We start from the raw sequence: 13,178 nt of genomic DNA, 5'->3' as shown, positions 1-13,178 counted from the left end.
TCAATGATTTAGGCTGTAGATGCAATTGTATGATTTCTTTTTCGGGCTGATGATGAAATATCGAGAAATCCCTTCCTTAGAATGTTTCTGCTGCATAGAGGTAAGCAGGTTAACACAGATGTTTAACAGAGAGTTAGAAAAGTTTGTCACCCTAACAGTGAAATTTCAATTCTGAACCATTGACATCCTCACCTTAGAGATAAATTAACTGATCCAAACTCTACGGCACATATCTTCATTGCTCACAAGTGGCTGTAACAAATCGAAAACCACTAAAAGCCCTCAGTAGAGCTCTCTCTTCCGCCCAAATCCAGCTCCTCCTCATAAAGTTTTCTAAGACTCGCAAGGCTTTTTCATATGACTAGCTATCTCCTCCAATAGTGCATGTATCCACCTGAAGTAATTAATGGTGTTGAAAAATGCATCCCACTGATACAGCATCATTCGTTTCTCCGGCTTCTTTATCACTGCTTATCAAACCCACCACTCCTCTTCCCTCACCATGCTTAATCTCTCCTCTGCTGTTTGAGACACAGTGGGACAAAATATCCCACTGTCCTCTGTAGTTGATTTAGGCATATTTATTCTCTTTCTGTTCTGTTTTTTTCTCAGGCTGAATAAACAAGGTTCTTTTTATTTTCTCTTTCTATTTGACCGATTTCACTGGATATGGTAAAGTTTAATTTTTGCCTTTTCTGTTGTCAATCATACTCCACCTCCTCATACAGGTCCTCCTGCTATTTCCCTGCTATTTACACCCAAATGGTCTTTACTTTCTCCTGCCTCAACCTTTCAACTCTGATTAACATCACTGACTGTTTTTTTCACCTCCACACTATGAACCTCTGCTGATGTTCTTTCTACCTAGCGAAAAAAAACAATTATTAATTTCCTCTCATCGACAGATTAGCATAAACCATCTCCCCACACAACTGCACACCACCCTCTTTCCGGTCCACTTTTACAGCACAGTACATCATTCCTCATTTATTACATCGACCACCACTGTTGCCCCTCTCAATCACTTCAAGATCCACTGAATCTGATTTCCAAATCATCCACTCAACTAAAACCCTGTTCCATGCACTAGATAGCATTGAATTCCACTTCTCCTGGAGACTACTCTTAGATTTCGCCGCTTACACTTCAGGTGTGTTATGCCCAATAATGCTGTGTAGTATGTACTGGACAATATTGCTAATCATGCATAATTATGTTGCATGGTCCTCCTAGAGCACAAGATGCTTCAATGCTACTAAACTTAAATGTTATGCTGGGCAGACACCCCTGGATTCTTATCAACGTTTTGCAGGTTGAGGACCGTTATCCCATTGGAAGTGTGCCTCTTGTTGATATGTTGGTTTATAAGGTGATTATACACTGGTTCCAGCCTCTATACGCCCACTTTCAAAAAATTATTATCACATAAGCATGATACACGCTTCCAGTGCTTGTATAATTCTATAAGGTATGGGCTGCTTACTCGCTACACCATTGGCTTCTAGTGTGTAGTTTTTTGGTGAGGATTTTTAGTTTTTTTAAAAATTCACACTCAAATCCTCCACTTTGAAGATACAGCCAATCACAATGGAAAGCATTTACAAACGGTCAGTTGAACCCGGGATATTTAATTTTTTTTTTCTATTTGTATACTTTTTTTGACCATTTTTTATTTTTACTGGCACAGGCTCTGCAACCAGCCACTTTGAGTAGCCAGTATATTTTCAGATTTGTAATGTGAAATTGTTACACACTGTAACTGATTGGCCACTCACCAGGATTTCTATGACCTAAAGATCCGACAAGTCAACTCATTCATCCACTTTGAACGCTCACTGAAAGACCACCTCTTGCTCAAACACCTAGGTTAATCCAGAACAATTACCGCTCCAACTATATGCCCTAAGATCTACTTGCCCTCCAACCCGTGACAACGATGTAAACATGCTTCCTTTTCTCTCTCCAACCAACTCCTTGTCTCAATCTAGGTCATCATGAATATTTTCAATATAAGCAAAGGATCATTACTTCATGCTGTAGAACTTGGTTTCTTTATACACATTTTGATCTGACTATAATTACCAAAATGTGGCCATTGTTCCTGCTATTGCTAATCATATTGCGAATAAATATATAACATAAAGAGCTCGGACGCCATGTTTTTGAGCTTTGCCAGCATTGGTATAAAACTGCAAAGATAAAATAAATAACTATAAGATGTATAGCCGAGAATTGTCAAGTGGAAGCTCCCCACTTTGCTTTCTCAAGGATTGGGTAGCATCCACCACTGACAGAATTCTCCTCCCCTCCTTTGGAATTAGGGATTCTGGTGAACATGAAAAGATAAGATTTTTGGAAGAAATCTGCAGACTTTGGACCAGGAATACATAGTTCCGCTCCCTCCTGAGGAAAGAGGACAGCAGGCATGCCCCATCAGTTATCGTGACTAGAAGATACCAAGGGGCTTTCAGGTTGCCCCTCAGTTTGAAGTTGTATTCCAAGGGCCTACATTTCAATCTCGGAATCTCGAAAAGCATTCTGCTTGTCTCTACTGAATGCTGCAGAGCATTTCTGGATCAGATATTTGAGTTCATCCTTAAGAGTGCAGCAAGAGAGGACAGTAATTTCCAGTTTTTATGTCAGAAGAAGTTGTCTCACATGAACACACACAAACCTGCCAGTCACATATGAACTTGCTCGTATCTGTTAGATCACTGCCCTCTTCCAGGAATTTCGCCTCCCCTCTGTTATGTGTACATGTGCATGTTTGGGACCACCAATGGCCCACGCTTCCTTATACAGTGTCATGCTAGCCAACAGTCAGCACTTTCGCATATTTTGGATTCAGAACTACATGTTCCAGGACTCGCAGCATGGAGGACAACTTGTTTTGACAGTGCCCACATAAAGATGCCACAGCAAATGTATGCTATTTAAGTATTGAGACCAGAGCTTGGCTTGCATCACAGCTGGTCATCACCAGCTAGATTCTGCTTTGTGCATCATTGTGACTTTATTACTGATCGTCCTTTGGCTTGAGGGCTTCACTGGAGCTTTAAAGAACTTTTGTGGCCATCAGACCCAGTGCGAGGTACTCTCCCTGTGCCTCCCATGTGCCGGTACTTACCAATACAGAAACTTCAGAATGGCAAAACTCTCCGTACTTTGGGTAAAAGGTGGGGCCTTACCGATAGACAATAAAGTACTATATTGAGGTGTTGAAATAGTTCTGAAGACATTCCGTTTTGCCTAAATGTTGCCGTAACGTTGAAGGGGAACATTCCAGAAACTGCTAGAACTTGCCACTGAATTATTTATAGATCTTGTTAATGGTAAAAGGAGCATTCTGAAACTACCAGGACAAAACGTTTTAATTTTTGTGAATCTAGGTACAGAGTTGAAGGGAATATTATTGAAACTTACAGAACATGTAGTTGACTTATCTAAAAACAACGAGGAGCAAAACTAATTGAGAAATGTGCTCCTTTCGTGACCTAATAATGTTGGTTTGTGAGTTCATAGTGTTTGGATAATAATTTTTAGCACATACACGAGTACTATACTTGCATGACAGGCTGTTGTTCCTAACTAATGTTCTTTGGCATTGAGCGGCAGGGAGTGGAGTGATGCAGAGTAGAGTGGAGTAGAGTTCAGTGACAACGAATGCAGTGGTGCAGAGTAGGGTAGCATAGTGTTGAAGAGTATAGTGTCCTAGAGTCCAGTGGCATAGAGTGGAGTAATATGGCATAGAGTTCAGAGGGAAAGAATGTAGTGGTGCAGAGTAGTGTGTCGTAGAGAGCAGTACCATAGAGTAGAGTAATGCAGTGTAGAGTGCAATAGCATGGGATAACAGTGGAGTGGAGTGGAACAGAGTGGACTGGTGTAGAGTGCATTGGCATAGAGTGTTGCAGAGTATAGTGGGGTAGAGTGCAGTGGAATATATTTCAGCTGCATACAATGCAGAGTCAGAAAGCAGTGGCGTAGGTTAATGGTGCATAGTAGAGTGCAGTAGTGCAGAGCAGAGACGCACAGAGTGCAGTGGGGTTGAATGCAGTGGTGCAGAATAGAATGGCATTGAGTGCAGTGGCATAGTAAGCAGTGGTGCAGAGTAGAGTGGCAAAGAGTGCAATAGTGTAGAGTTGTGCAGAGTAGAGTAGAGTGACAAAGAATTTTGTGGCGCAGAGTGGAGTGCTGCAGCGGTGTAGAGTGCAGTAATGCAGAGTAAAATGCAGTAGAATTTAGTGTCCTAGAATGTCATTCTGTAGAGTAGAGTGGCGTAGACTACAGTTGTGCAGAGTAGAGTGCAATGGTGTAGAGTGCAGTGGCATAGAATAGATTGTTTCAGAGTAGAGTAGAGTGAAGTGGCGTGGAATAATGGTGTAGAGTGCAGTGGATTAAAGTGGATTTGTGCCTTGTAAAGTGGAGTGGCCTAGACTAGAGTGGTTTAGATTTTAGTGTGCAGTGGTGTAGAGTAGTGTTATGTTGAGAGCATTGGCAAAGAGTAGAGTTGTGCAGAGCAGAGAGGCGTAGAGTGGAGTAGTGCAGAGTGGAGTAGAGTGAGGTGGCGCAGAGTGCAGTGGTGTGGAGTGGTGCAGAGTAGAGTGCAGTGGCGTGGAGTGTCGTAGAGTGAAATATGCATAGTGTGGTAGCACGCTTCCATTACATTACAGACAACACATCTTCAGTTGGTAAATCACCATTACATTTTCGGAAACTGTTTCACTGATAAAACTATACAGGGCACAAAGGATAATATTTGGGATTTTCTCATTCTGAAATATCTTCACAGTTCCTTTACAGACATTTACATTTTGTTGTGTGCTAGAAAAACAACATTGTACAGCCTTCCTTGAGCACTCCCTAGAGATGGAATGATTGTCACATAAATCCTCACACTTTGAAATCAGAGAAAGAAAAGTAAACGTCACGCTCCCTGGAAGAGGCAGACTGACGTTTGGCTTCTATCTCTAAATGCCCAGCAAATGTGAACAAGATTTAAAGGCTGATTTTAGGAAATCCAGTACTGCTGGACGAATGCAGTATATAGGGTTTGGGCAGGGAAGGGACAAACTTGAGTTGGGCAGCCTAAAACAAGAACAGCCAGCAAATAAAAAGCAAGCAAATGTGAGTTACAAACCACATAGCCAATTGTAAATAATGAGTGTACTGCATACCCAGGAAAGCTATCCAAATTATCCCCAAGATGTCATTAAGAAACCAGACAGCGCAGCTTCGATCTAAAATGGACAGGAACCAAGCGAAAAAGCTGATTTCCTAGACATGAAAATTGCATTTGTTTTTATAAAATGATGTTATTATATTTCAACTACAAAATGTTGGTCACATTTCCAATTTTCATGAAAATCACCATTTTACAATAACAAATCCATTTTATTGGTTTCACACTTCCGAGTGCCCCTACTACTTCGTTAGGGGCAGGAACACTTATTGGGACGCCCCAATTGATCTAGAGCAGGGGTACTCATAGTACGGCCCGCGGGCCAGGGGCGGCCCGGCAAGCCTTCCCTGGCGGCCCGCGGACCTTTCAGACATCATACCTGAGTTTTTGTTTTTTTATTAAAGGCCGTCTGCAACCAGAGTTCATTCGAATCAGAGACTCTGCTGCCTGTTGGGGCCGGGCGATTTCCGCCGTAGTCAGAGTGGGGCTGCAGGGGCGCTGAGAGGTGAAAATAGCCTCATTAACATGCTAATGGTCTTCTAAAGACCTGTGAAATGCTTTGATGCGGCTGTGTGAGCGTGCCTGGAAGCTGTCACAGCCCGGGAGGGGAGGGCACACAGGCAGGGTCACCCTTTTGACCATGTCAGAGGAGTGGAGCACTGCGCAGTTCTTGACGCCTTTGGCCCTGTCAGTGCTCAGATTACCTAATCGGACAGAATCCCTCAGCGAATTAAACACTCACGATTGAGACATGCAGTGATCTGCAGGTCACAAATTCGAATCCTCGCAAGGCTGGCTGGGACTTGTAGCCTTCTGGTGTCGTTCAATGCAGTTCTGTGACTTTAAGAAATAGAAACATCTTTTAATCACAGCACTTACAAAGAATAGATGTGTGGCTTGATGTGCTGTATACAGGTCTTTCAAAGACCATTTGCATGTTAATGAGGCTATTTTCACCTCTCAGGCCCCTGCAGCCCCACTCTGACTACGGCGGAAATCGCCCGCCCCCCACAGGCAGCAGTGTCTCTGAGTCGAGCTCTGGTTGCAGAAAGCCTTTAAAAAAAAAGGGAGGGAGACAGAGGGAGGGAGGGAAAGCGAGGGAGAGAGGGAGAGCGAGGGGGGAGGGAGAGCGAGGGAGGGAAGGAGAGCAAGGGAGGGAGGGAGAGGGAGGGAGGGAGGGAAGGAGAGCAAGGGAGGGGAGCGAGGGAGGGAAGGAGAGCGAGGGAGGGAGGGAGAGGGAGGGAAGGAGAGCGAGGGAGGGAAGGAGAGGGAGGGAGAGAGGGAGGGAGGGAGGGAAGGAGAGCGAGGGAGGGAAGGAGAGGGAGGGAGAGGGAGGGAAGGAGAGCGAGGGAGGGAGGGAGAGCGAGGGAGGGAAGGAGAGCGAGGGAGGGAAGGAGAGGGAGGGAAGGAGAGCGAGGGAGGGAAGGAGAGCGAGGGAGGGAAGGAGAGCGAGGGAGGGAGGGAGAGCGAGGGAGGTAAGGAGAGCGAGGGAGGGAAGGCGAGCGATGGAGGGAAGGAGAGGGAGGGAGGGAGGGAAGGAGAGCGAGGGAGGGAGGGAGAGCGAGGGAGAGCAAGGGAGGGAAGGAGAGCGAGGGAGGGAGGGAAGGAGAGGGAGGGAGGGAGAGCGAGGGAGGGAAGGAGAGCGAGGGAGGGAGGGAAAGGAAGGCAGACAGAGGGAGGGAAAGGGAGGGCGAGGGAGAGCGAGGGAAGGGGAGGGAGGGGGAGGGAGGGAGACAGAGAGAGGGAGGGAGACAGAGGGAGGGAGACATAGGGAGGGAGTGAGAGAGTAAGAGTGAGTGAGACAGAGGGAGAGATGGAGAGATGGAGACAGAGGGAGAGGTGGAGAGATGGAGACAGAGGGAGAGGTGGAGAGATGGAGACAGAGGGAGAGATGGAGAGATGGAGACAGAGGGAGAGATGGCGAGATGGAGACAGAGGGAGAGATGGAGAGATGGAGACAGAGGGAGAGAGGGAGACAGAGGGAGGGAGTGAGAGAGTAAGAGTGAGTGAGACAGAGGGAGAGATGGAGACAGAGGGAGAGATGGAGACAGAGGGAGAGATGGAGACAGAGGGAGTGAGAGAGTGAGAGGGAGTGAGAGAGTGAGGGAGTGAGAGAGTGAGAGGGAGACAGAGAGTGAGAGGGAGACAGAGAGTGAGAGGGAGACAGAGAGTCAGAGGGAGACAGAGTCAGAGGGAGACAGAGAGTCAGAGGGAGAGGGAGAGGGAGAGGGAGAGGGAGAGGGAGAGGGAGAGGGAGAGGGAGAGAGAGAGGGAGAGAGAGAGAGAGATGTGTGTGTGCCGGGTCTGGTGGCTCAGTGGACGAAGGCATCCGCTGCAGGGACCTATGATCAACCTCATGGTCACAGTTTTTTTGTTGTTCTAGCCCCGCCCCTTCCCCACTGACCCCGCCCCCACCGGTGCGGCCCTCGGACACAAACCACACTGTAAATTTGGCCCCCGAGAGAAAGTTTGTGAGTACCCATGATCTAGAGCATGGGTACTCACAAACTTTCTGTCGGGGGCCAAATAAACAGTGTGGTTTGTGGCCAAGGGCCGCACCAGTGGGGGCGGGTCAGTGGGAGGGTGGGGCTAGAGCAAAAAAAAAACTGTGAACAATAGGTTAAAAACAGGCCACTGCAGCGGAAGCATTAGCCCACTGATCCACCAGACCCGGCATACACACGTCTGTCTGTCTGCCTGACCGTCTTGTCTGTCTGTCTGGGTGTCTATATGTCTGTGTCTGTGTGTCTCTGTCTGTGTGTGTCTGTGTGTCTGTATGTCTCTGTGTCTCTGTCTGTGTGCCTCTGTCTCTGCCTGGGTGTCTGTCTGTGTCGCTGTCTGTGTGTCGCTGTCTGTGTGTCTCTGTCTGTGTTTTTTCTCTGTCTGTGTGTCTCTGTCTGTGGCTCTGTTTGTGTCTGTGTGTCTGCATGTCTCTGTGTGTCTGTATGTCTCTGTCTCTGTCTGTGTATCTGTCTGTGTGTCTCTGCGTCTCTGTCTGTGTGTCTCTGTGTCTTTATCTGTGTGTCTTGTGTTTGTGCGTCTGTCTCTGTCTGTGTGTCTCGGTCTGTGTGTCTCTGTGTGTCTGTGTCTGTTTGTCTGTGTGTCTCAGTCAGTGTGTCTGTCTCTGTGTCTCTGTCAGTTTGCTTCTGTCTGTCTCTGGGTGTCTCTGTCTGTGTGTTGTGTGTCTCTGTCTGTGTGTCTCTGTGTGTCTGCATGTCTCCGTGTGTCTGTATGTCTCTGTCTGTGTCTCTGTCTGTGTGTCTCTGTGACTGTCTGTGTGTCTCTGTCTGTGTGTCTCTGTCTGTGTCTCTGTGTGTCTGCATGTCTCTGTATGTCTCTGTCTGTGTGTCTGCATGTCTGTGTGTCTGCATGTCTCTGTGTGTCTGTATGTCTCTGTCTGTGTCTCTGTCTGGGTGTCTCTGTGACTCTGTCTGTGTGTCTCTGTGTGTGTCTCTGCGTCTCTGTGTCTCTGTGTCTTTGTGTCTTGTGTTTGTGAGTCTGTCTCGGTCTGTGTCTCTGTCTGTTTGTCTGTGTGTCTCTCTCTGTGTGTCTGTCTGTGTCTCTGTCTGTCTCTGTCTGTGTGCCTGTCTCTGTCTGTCTGACTCTGTCTTTGTGTCTCTGTCAGTTTGCTTCTGTCTGTCTCTGTGTGTCTCTGTCTGTGTGTTGTGTGTCTGCATGTCTCGGTGTGTATGTATGTCTCTGTCTGTATCTCTGTCTGTGTGACTCTGTCTGTGTGTCTCTCTGTGTGACTCTGCGTCTCTGTCTGTGTGTCTCTGTGTCTTTGTCTGTGTGTCTTGTGCTTGTGCGTCTGTCTCTGTGTCTCGGTCTGTGTCTCTGTCTCTGTGTGTCTCTGTCTGTTTGTCTGTCTGTCTCTGTGTGTCTCTGTCTGTGTGTCTGTCTCTGCGTCTCTGTCTGTCTGACTCTGTCTGTGTCTCTGTCAGTTTGCTTCTGTCTGTCTCTGTGTGTCTTGGTCTGTGTGTCTCTGTCTGTGTGTTGTGTGTCTCTGTCTGTGTGTCTCTGTCCGTGTGTCTCTGTGTCTCGAGCTGAGTGTCTGTGTTTCTGTGTCAAAACAGGAAGCTTCCCAAAAGGCCCTTTAAAAGTCAGCTGTGAAAGCGCTTACAGCTGACTTTTAAAGGGCCTTTGGGGAAGCTTTCTGATGGTGCTTTAACCTCACAGAGGCCGGCAGTAAACCCAGAAGATGGCCGCAGGAGCATACGTAGGGAATACCTATTTAATACATATTCACAACGTATGCTCCTGCGATCATCTGCATTTACTGCCGGTCTTACTTGAAACTTAGAAACTGCAAGGCCAGGTCCGCGGGCCGCCAATGAAGGCCTGCCACCCACAGGCTGAACTATTAGTACCACGGCTCTAGAATCTAGCTTACCCAATAAGAAAAGCAGTGTAGTGAAGAGTGAGCAGAGAATTCTCCCCCTCATGTGCCGCGCTTTAGGAGACATCACAGGCCGACATTATTCTGAAGGCTGAGACATTGAGGACACATAGGGGTCTATTTCGATGGCGCCGCTGTACCCCCGCCATAGTAATATGGCAGGGGGGTAATTGAAGGGCAGCGGGGAAAGATGTCGGGCAGATCGCCACCGCCGGTCGAGTGGTGGCGATCCTCCCGACATCATAATGGCCCCCCTTAGTATGGACGGACGATCAGGGTTGGATTGGGATTGAAAATCAGCCCGGGCACGACCCAAAAAAAGATCGGCCAACATTCGCATAATCACTCCTCAAATCACTGCTTTGGCGTGATCTTATAAAAAAACTTTAGGAGGGGGGTAAAAAATGTTCACGCGTTAGTTTACAAGCGAGGCCACTTCTACTCAGGCCCCCTGCCACCACTCAGTATGTGCACACATTAATGGGCCGGCCAGCTAGACAAAGGGAGTGACACCTCTTGCTAAACGGAGGTAATGGGCGTCTATCTGCCTCTATAAAGGCCACTCAGACACCAACTGGGCCCCTGGCTGTTCGAACAAGTGAGACAGTGCCCAAATGCCCCCCCAGACTGCTTAAAAAAGAGGCCCACGGCAGCACTCGGACACCAGCACCTCGGGCATTGCCCGAATGCCCGCGTCACCAATCCGAGGCTGCGGACGATGTTTATCTAATGGATTCATTGAGACATTATTTGGAGACACACATACAATGTAACCTACATTCCCTACTCAGGTGGTGTGGTAGTCTGATGACTACGTCCTGAGGAGACCCTTTAAATAATTTCTGGTTGAAACATCGATACACCCTCCCTAATTCGTTGGCACTGGCAATTAACAAGAAAGGACAGTGAATTTGCTTGAACTTCCCTTACTTCAACCGCTTTGATTAATTGATACAACTATTGGGAATTGTACAGTGTCTTATGTAGTATAAGTTCTAAATACAATCCCTATTTGAGAGGTGCGTCGTCTGCACTATACCGACTTATATTGTACTGTATATGTATTGACTTAATACATTCTTGGCTGAAACTACGTTTGTCCTGTGCTGTTCTAAAAATGTTTTTTTCCTCAAAAATTAGGTTGAAATGAAATCATGTTATTAAGTAGGTTGTGGATTCCTTTAACGTACAAACGACATGAGTCCCATCTGACTTTTTTGTTAGGATAATACTAGAATCATTTCACAGCACGAATCCGTACAAAAACGCGATTTCTAATATGGTGGAAAATAAATTTGATCCCCCTCATCAGTCAATCAGATTAGTCAGAAAATTCAAATGTGATTGAAATAGCCATTTTCAAGCCTACCTGACACTGTTTTTAGACACTAATATCTCAAACAACTGAACAGATTCACAGGAAACAAAAAAAGGCACATTTTCCAAGTCAAGTTCCACTTAAAAAAAATCCAATGGTTTCTTACCTGTTCTTGAACTCTTCTGAGTAGATGGTTTTCAGATCGCCTTTTTTGCTCAATTTGCTTCTGTTCGTGTCTTTCAGAAACTTAATAAACTCCTCTCCTACAGCAATTCGCTCTTTAAAGGTCACAGAAGGCATGGCTCCTCTTGCGCTGTGACCTGCTCTCTGTATTTCCTGCACGTCTCGCCCTTAGTCTGCTCTACCAGTTGATCGACGCGTTTTATATCCCCGGAGCTTGACACAGCCTACGGAAAGGAAACTGACAGGAAAGAAACGAAAGTGAATCTTAGCTGAGGGCATTCAACTTACTCGCATCCTCATAGAAACTCGGAGGAGGCGGAACGGCGTTGTACACGCGCGGGTCACACCCTAAGCAAGAAAGGAGAGTTTCGGCACCGGAAGACACATTTTCGCATTAGGCTTGGAAGAAATATAACACATATATATATATATCCTTGAAAAGACAATGCACAGACGCACGACTTAATGGAAAAATAAATTATAACTGATGTTTTAAAAGTGGATGTTGATTTAAATGATATTTTATAATCGAATTAAACAATATATTTTAATTGCAGAAGAATAAATATAAACGGCTTTGGGATGGGGAAACGCTCAGATGGGAAATAATGTGTCCTTAGTTGATTACTTATTCTAGTTCTTTATTCACATTACAACTATATTTTCATCACAGTTTTTCTGGAACTAAAATCCATGGTTTTATACATTTAGCTGAGAGGACGCTTGTTAAGTCAGCTGGGATCAAATGTATCACTTCAGTTACACAATGAGGTCATTCAGGGGTCGCAGAAGTGATACCCTTTCCCTTTGGTACCGCAACCACTACCTTTGCGACCATGACCTTAGAGCTGGGAATATCAGTGCCAGGGACGCAGGGGCATCGCGTCCTTTTGTACTTTGTATGGTGGCTGGTGAAATGGGAAAATGGAGGGTCAGAAAGAACATACATACAATTTACTGAAATGCAATGAATGGGAGAAGCATGCCCGAACTCTTACAAGAAAGATTGAGGACCTTGCTTGTGTTTGCCCCCCTTGGTATGTAAATGCAATGGAAACACTGCACTTCACCTCACTTCATAATTTGGTGGAGCGCTGATGTCAAAACATGCATGAGTTTAATTAGATTCGAATACAATAAACATCATATACAACAGTCCAGAAGGTGGCGTTGTTTGATTACACCACTTCAGAACAGCTTTGGATTGTCTCACGTAAAAGGCAAGAGACATGCAGGAGTTTAAAATACAGAAATAAAAAAATAAGACATTTTACAGCTTTAACTCAGTAAAATCTAGTCACTGACATCAATTACTGTGAAATAGGAACAATGGCATATTTCCATAAGAGCATGAAACACCATTACAGATCTTTGTAAATAGGTACACAAAGTATCTAGGCCTGCAGCACTTAATGGAGGTTTCTTTATTGCCCAGTTTAATCAAGGGCTATAAACGATGAGCCTTAAGGGAAGGATTCCCATCCACAAGTGTACTTTCCGAAGTTGCTCGGAAAGAAGAGGAGGCAGCCAGCCCTTTGTAAGTAAGATTAAGGGAAACATTTTACATGGCACAACATTGGAGGGACGTAGCCCCAAAGCCCTAATGCAGAAACAGCTCCTGGGCTCCACTTTCCTTGGTATGTGTCATTTTTTTTATTACACTAACAGTGAATAATATAGTATTATTAACTTTTGGAAAAATAAGAAATGGAGTATGATTAGCTGCAATATGACGACCCCTGGCAGCTGAGGTAAGTAAAAAAGGCTTTTAAATGTATGCATGCCTGTGGGTGAGAGTATGTTCATGTGCATGAGAGACAGCGTGTGTGTGTAAGTGAAAGTAAAAGTCAAATGAAGTAAGATGTCGCTTCTGCTACCCTTGGCATTTTGGTAAGTTGATGTCCATGGTTATAGAGAAATATATTTGCTACATTGTCAAGTAGAACTTAACCCCATGCTTACTTTAAGGGTTTTATCCAATTGTATGTGAACCGTGCATGATATAAACGAAGCACACGTTGTAAATCATAAGTCCAGTCAAATTTCATTCTGCCCCCAACTTTGTAAAATTTAAATCAATGAACCCCCTCGGGTCAAGTCGC

General features: G+C 45.6%; 1 protein-coding gene and 1 long non-coding RNA gene across 4 annotated transcripts in view; one reads left to right on the top strand and one right to left on the bottom strand.

The window, feature by feature from the left end:
• The window catches only part of MOV10 (Mov10 RNA helicase), a 365,220-nt gene extending 353,898 nt beyond the window's left edge, over nt 1-11,322 (bottom strand). Inside the window, exon 1 of the mRNA XM_078644471.1 lies at nt 11,060-11,322. Within this exon, the coding sequence (XP_078500597.1) occupies nt 11,060-11,193 (134 nt within the window). The 5' untranslated portion in view covers nt 11,194-11,322. The remainder of the gene's footprint in view (nt 1-11,059) is intronic.
• Nucleotides 11,323-12,555: 1,233 nt separating this feature from the next.
• Nucleotides 12,556-13,178, top strand: part of LOC144755491 (uncharacterized) — a 457,970-nt gene continuing 457,347 nt past the window's right edge. For 2 of the 3 annotated variants that reach the window (XR_013594905.1, XR_013594904.1), the window contains exon 1: nt 12,556-12,613. This is a non-coding gene — a long non-coding RNA (uncharacterized LOC144755491). Of the gene's footprint in view, nt 12,714-13,178 lie in introns of all 3 variants that reach the window. The other variant, XR_013594906.1, reaches the window with a different exon arrangement.

This window comes from Lissotriton helveticus, chromosome 5_1, assembly GCF_964261635.1.
Source record: "Lissotriton helveticus chromosome 5_1, aLisHel1.1, whole genome shotgun sequence".
Classification (NCBI taxonomy): Eukaryota; Metazoa; Chordata; class Amphibia; order Caudata; family Salamandridae; genus Lissotriton; species Lissotriton helveticus.
This window is presented reverse-complemented; position numbering and strand designations above follow the sequence as displayed.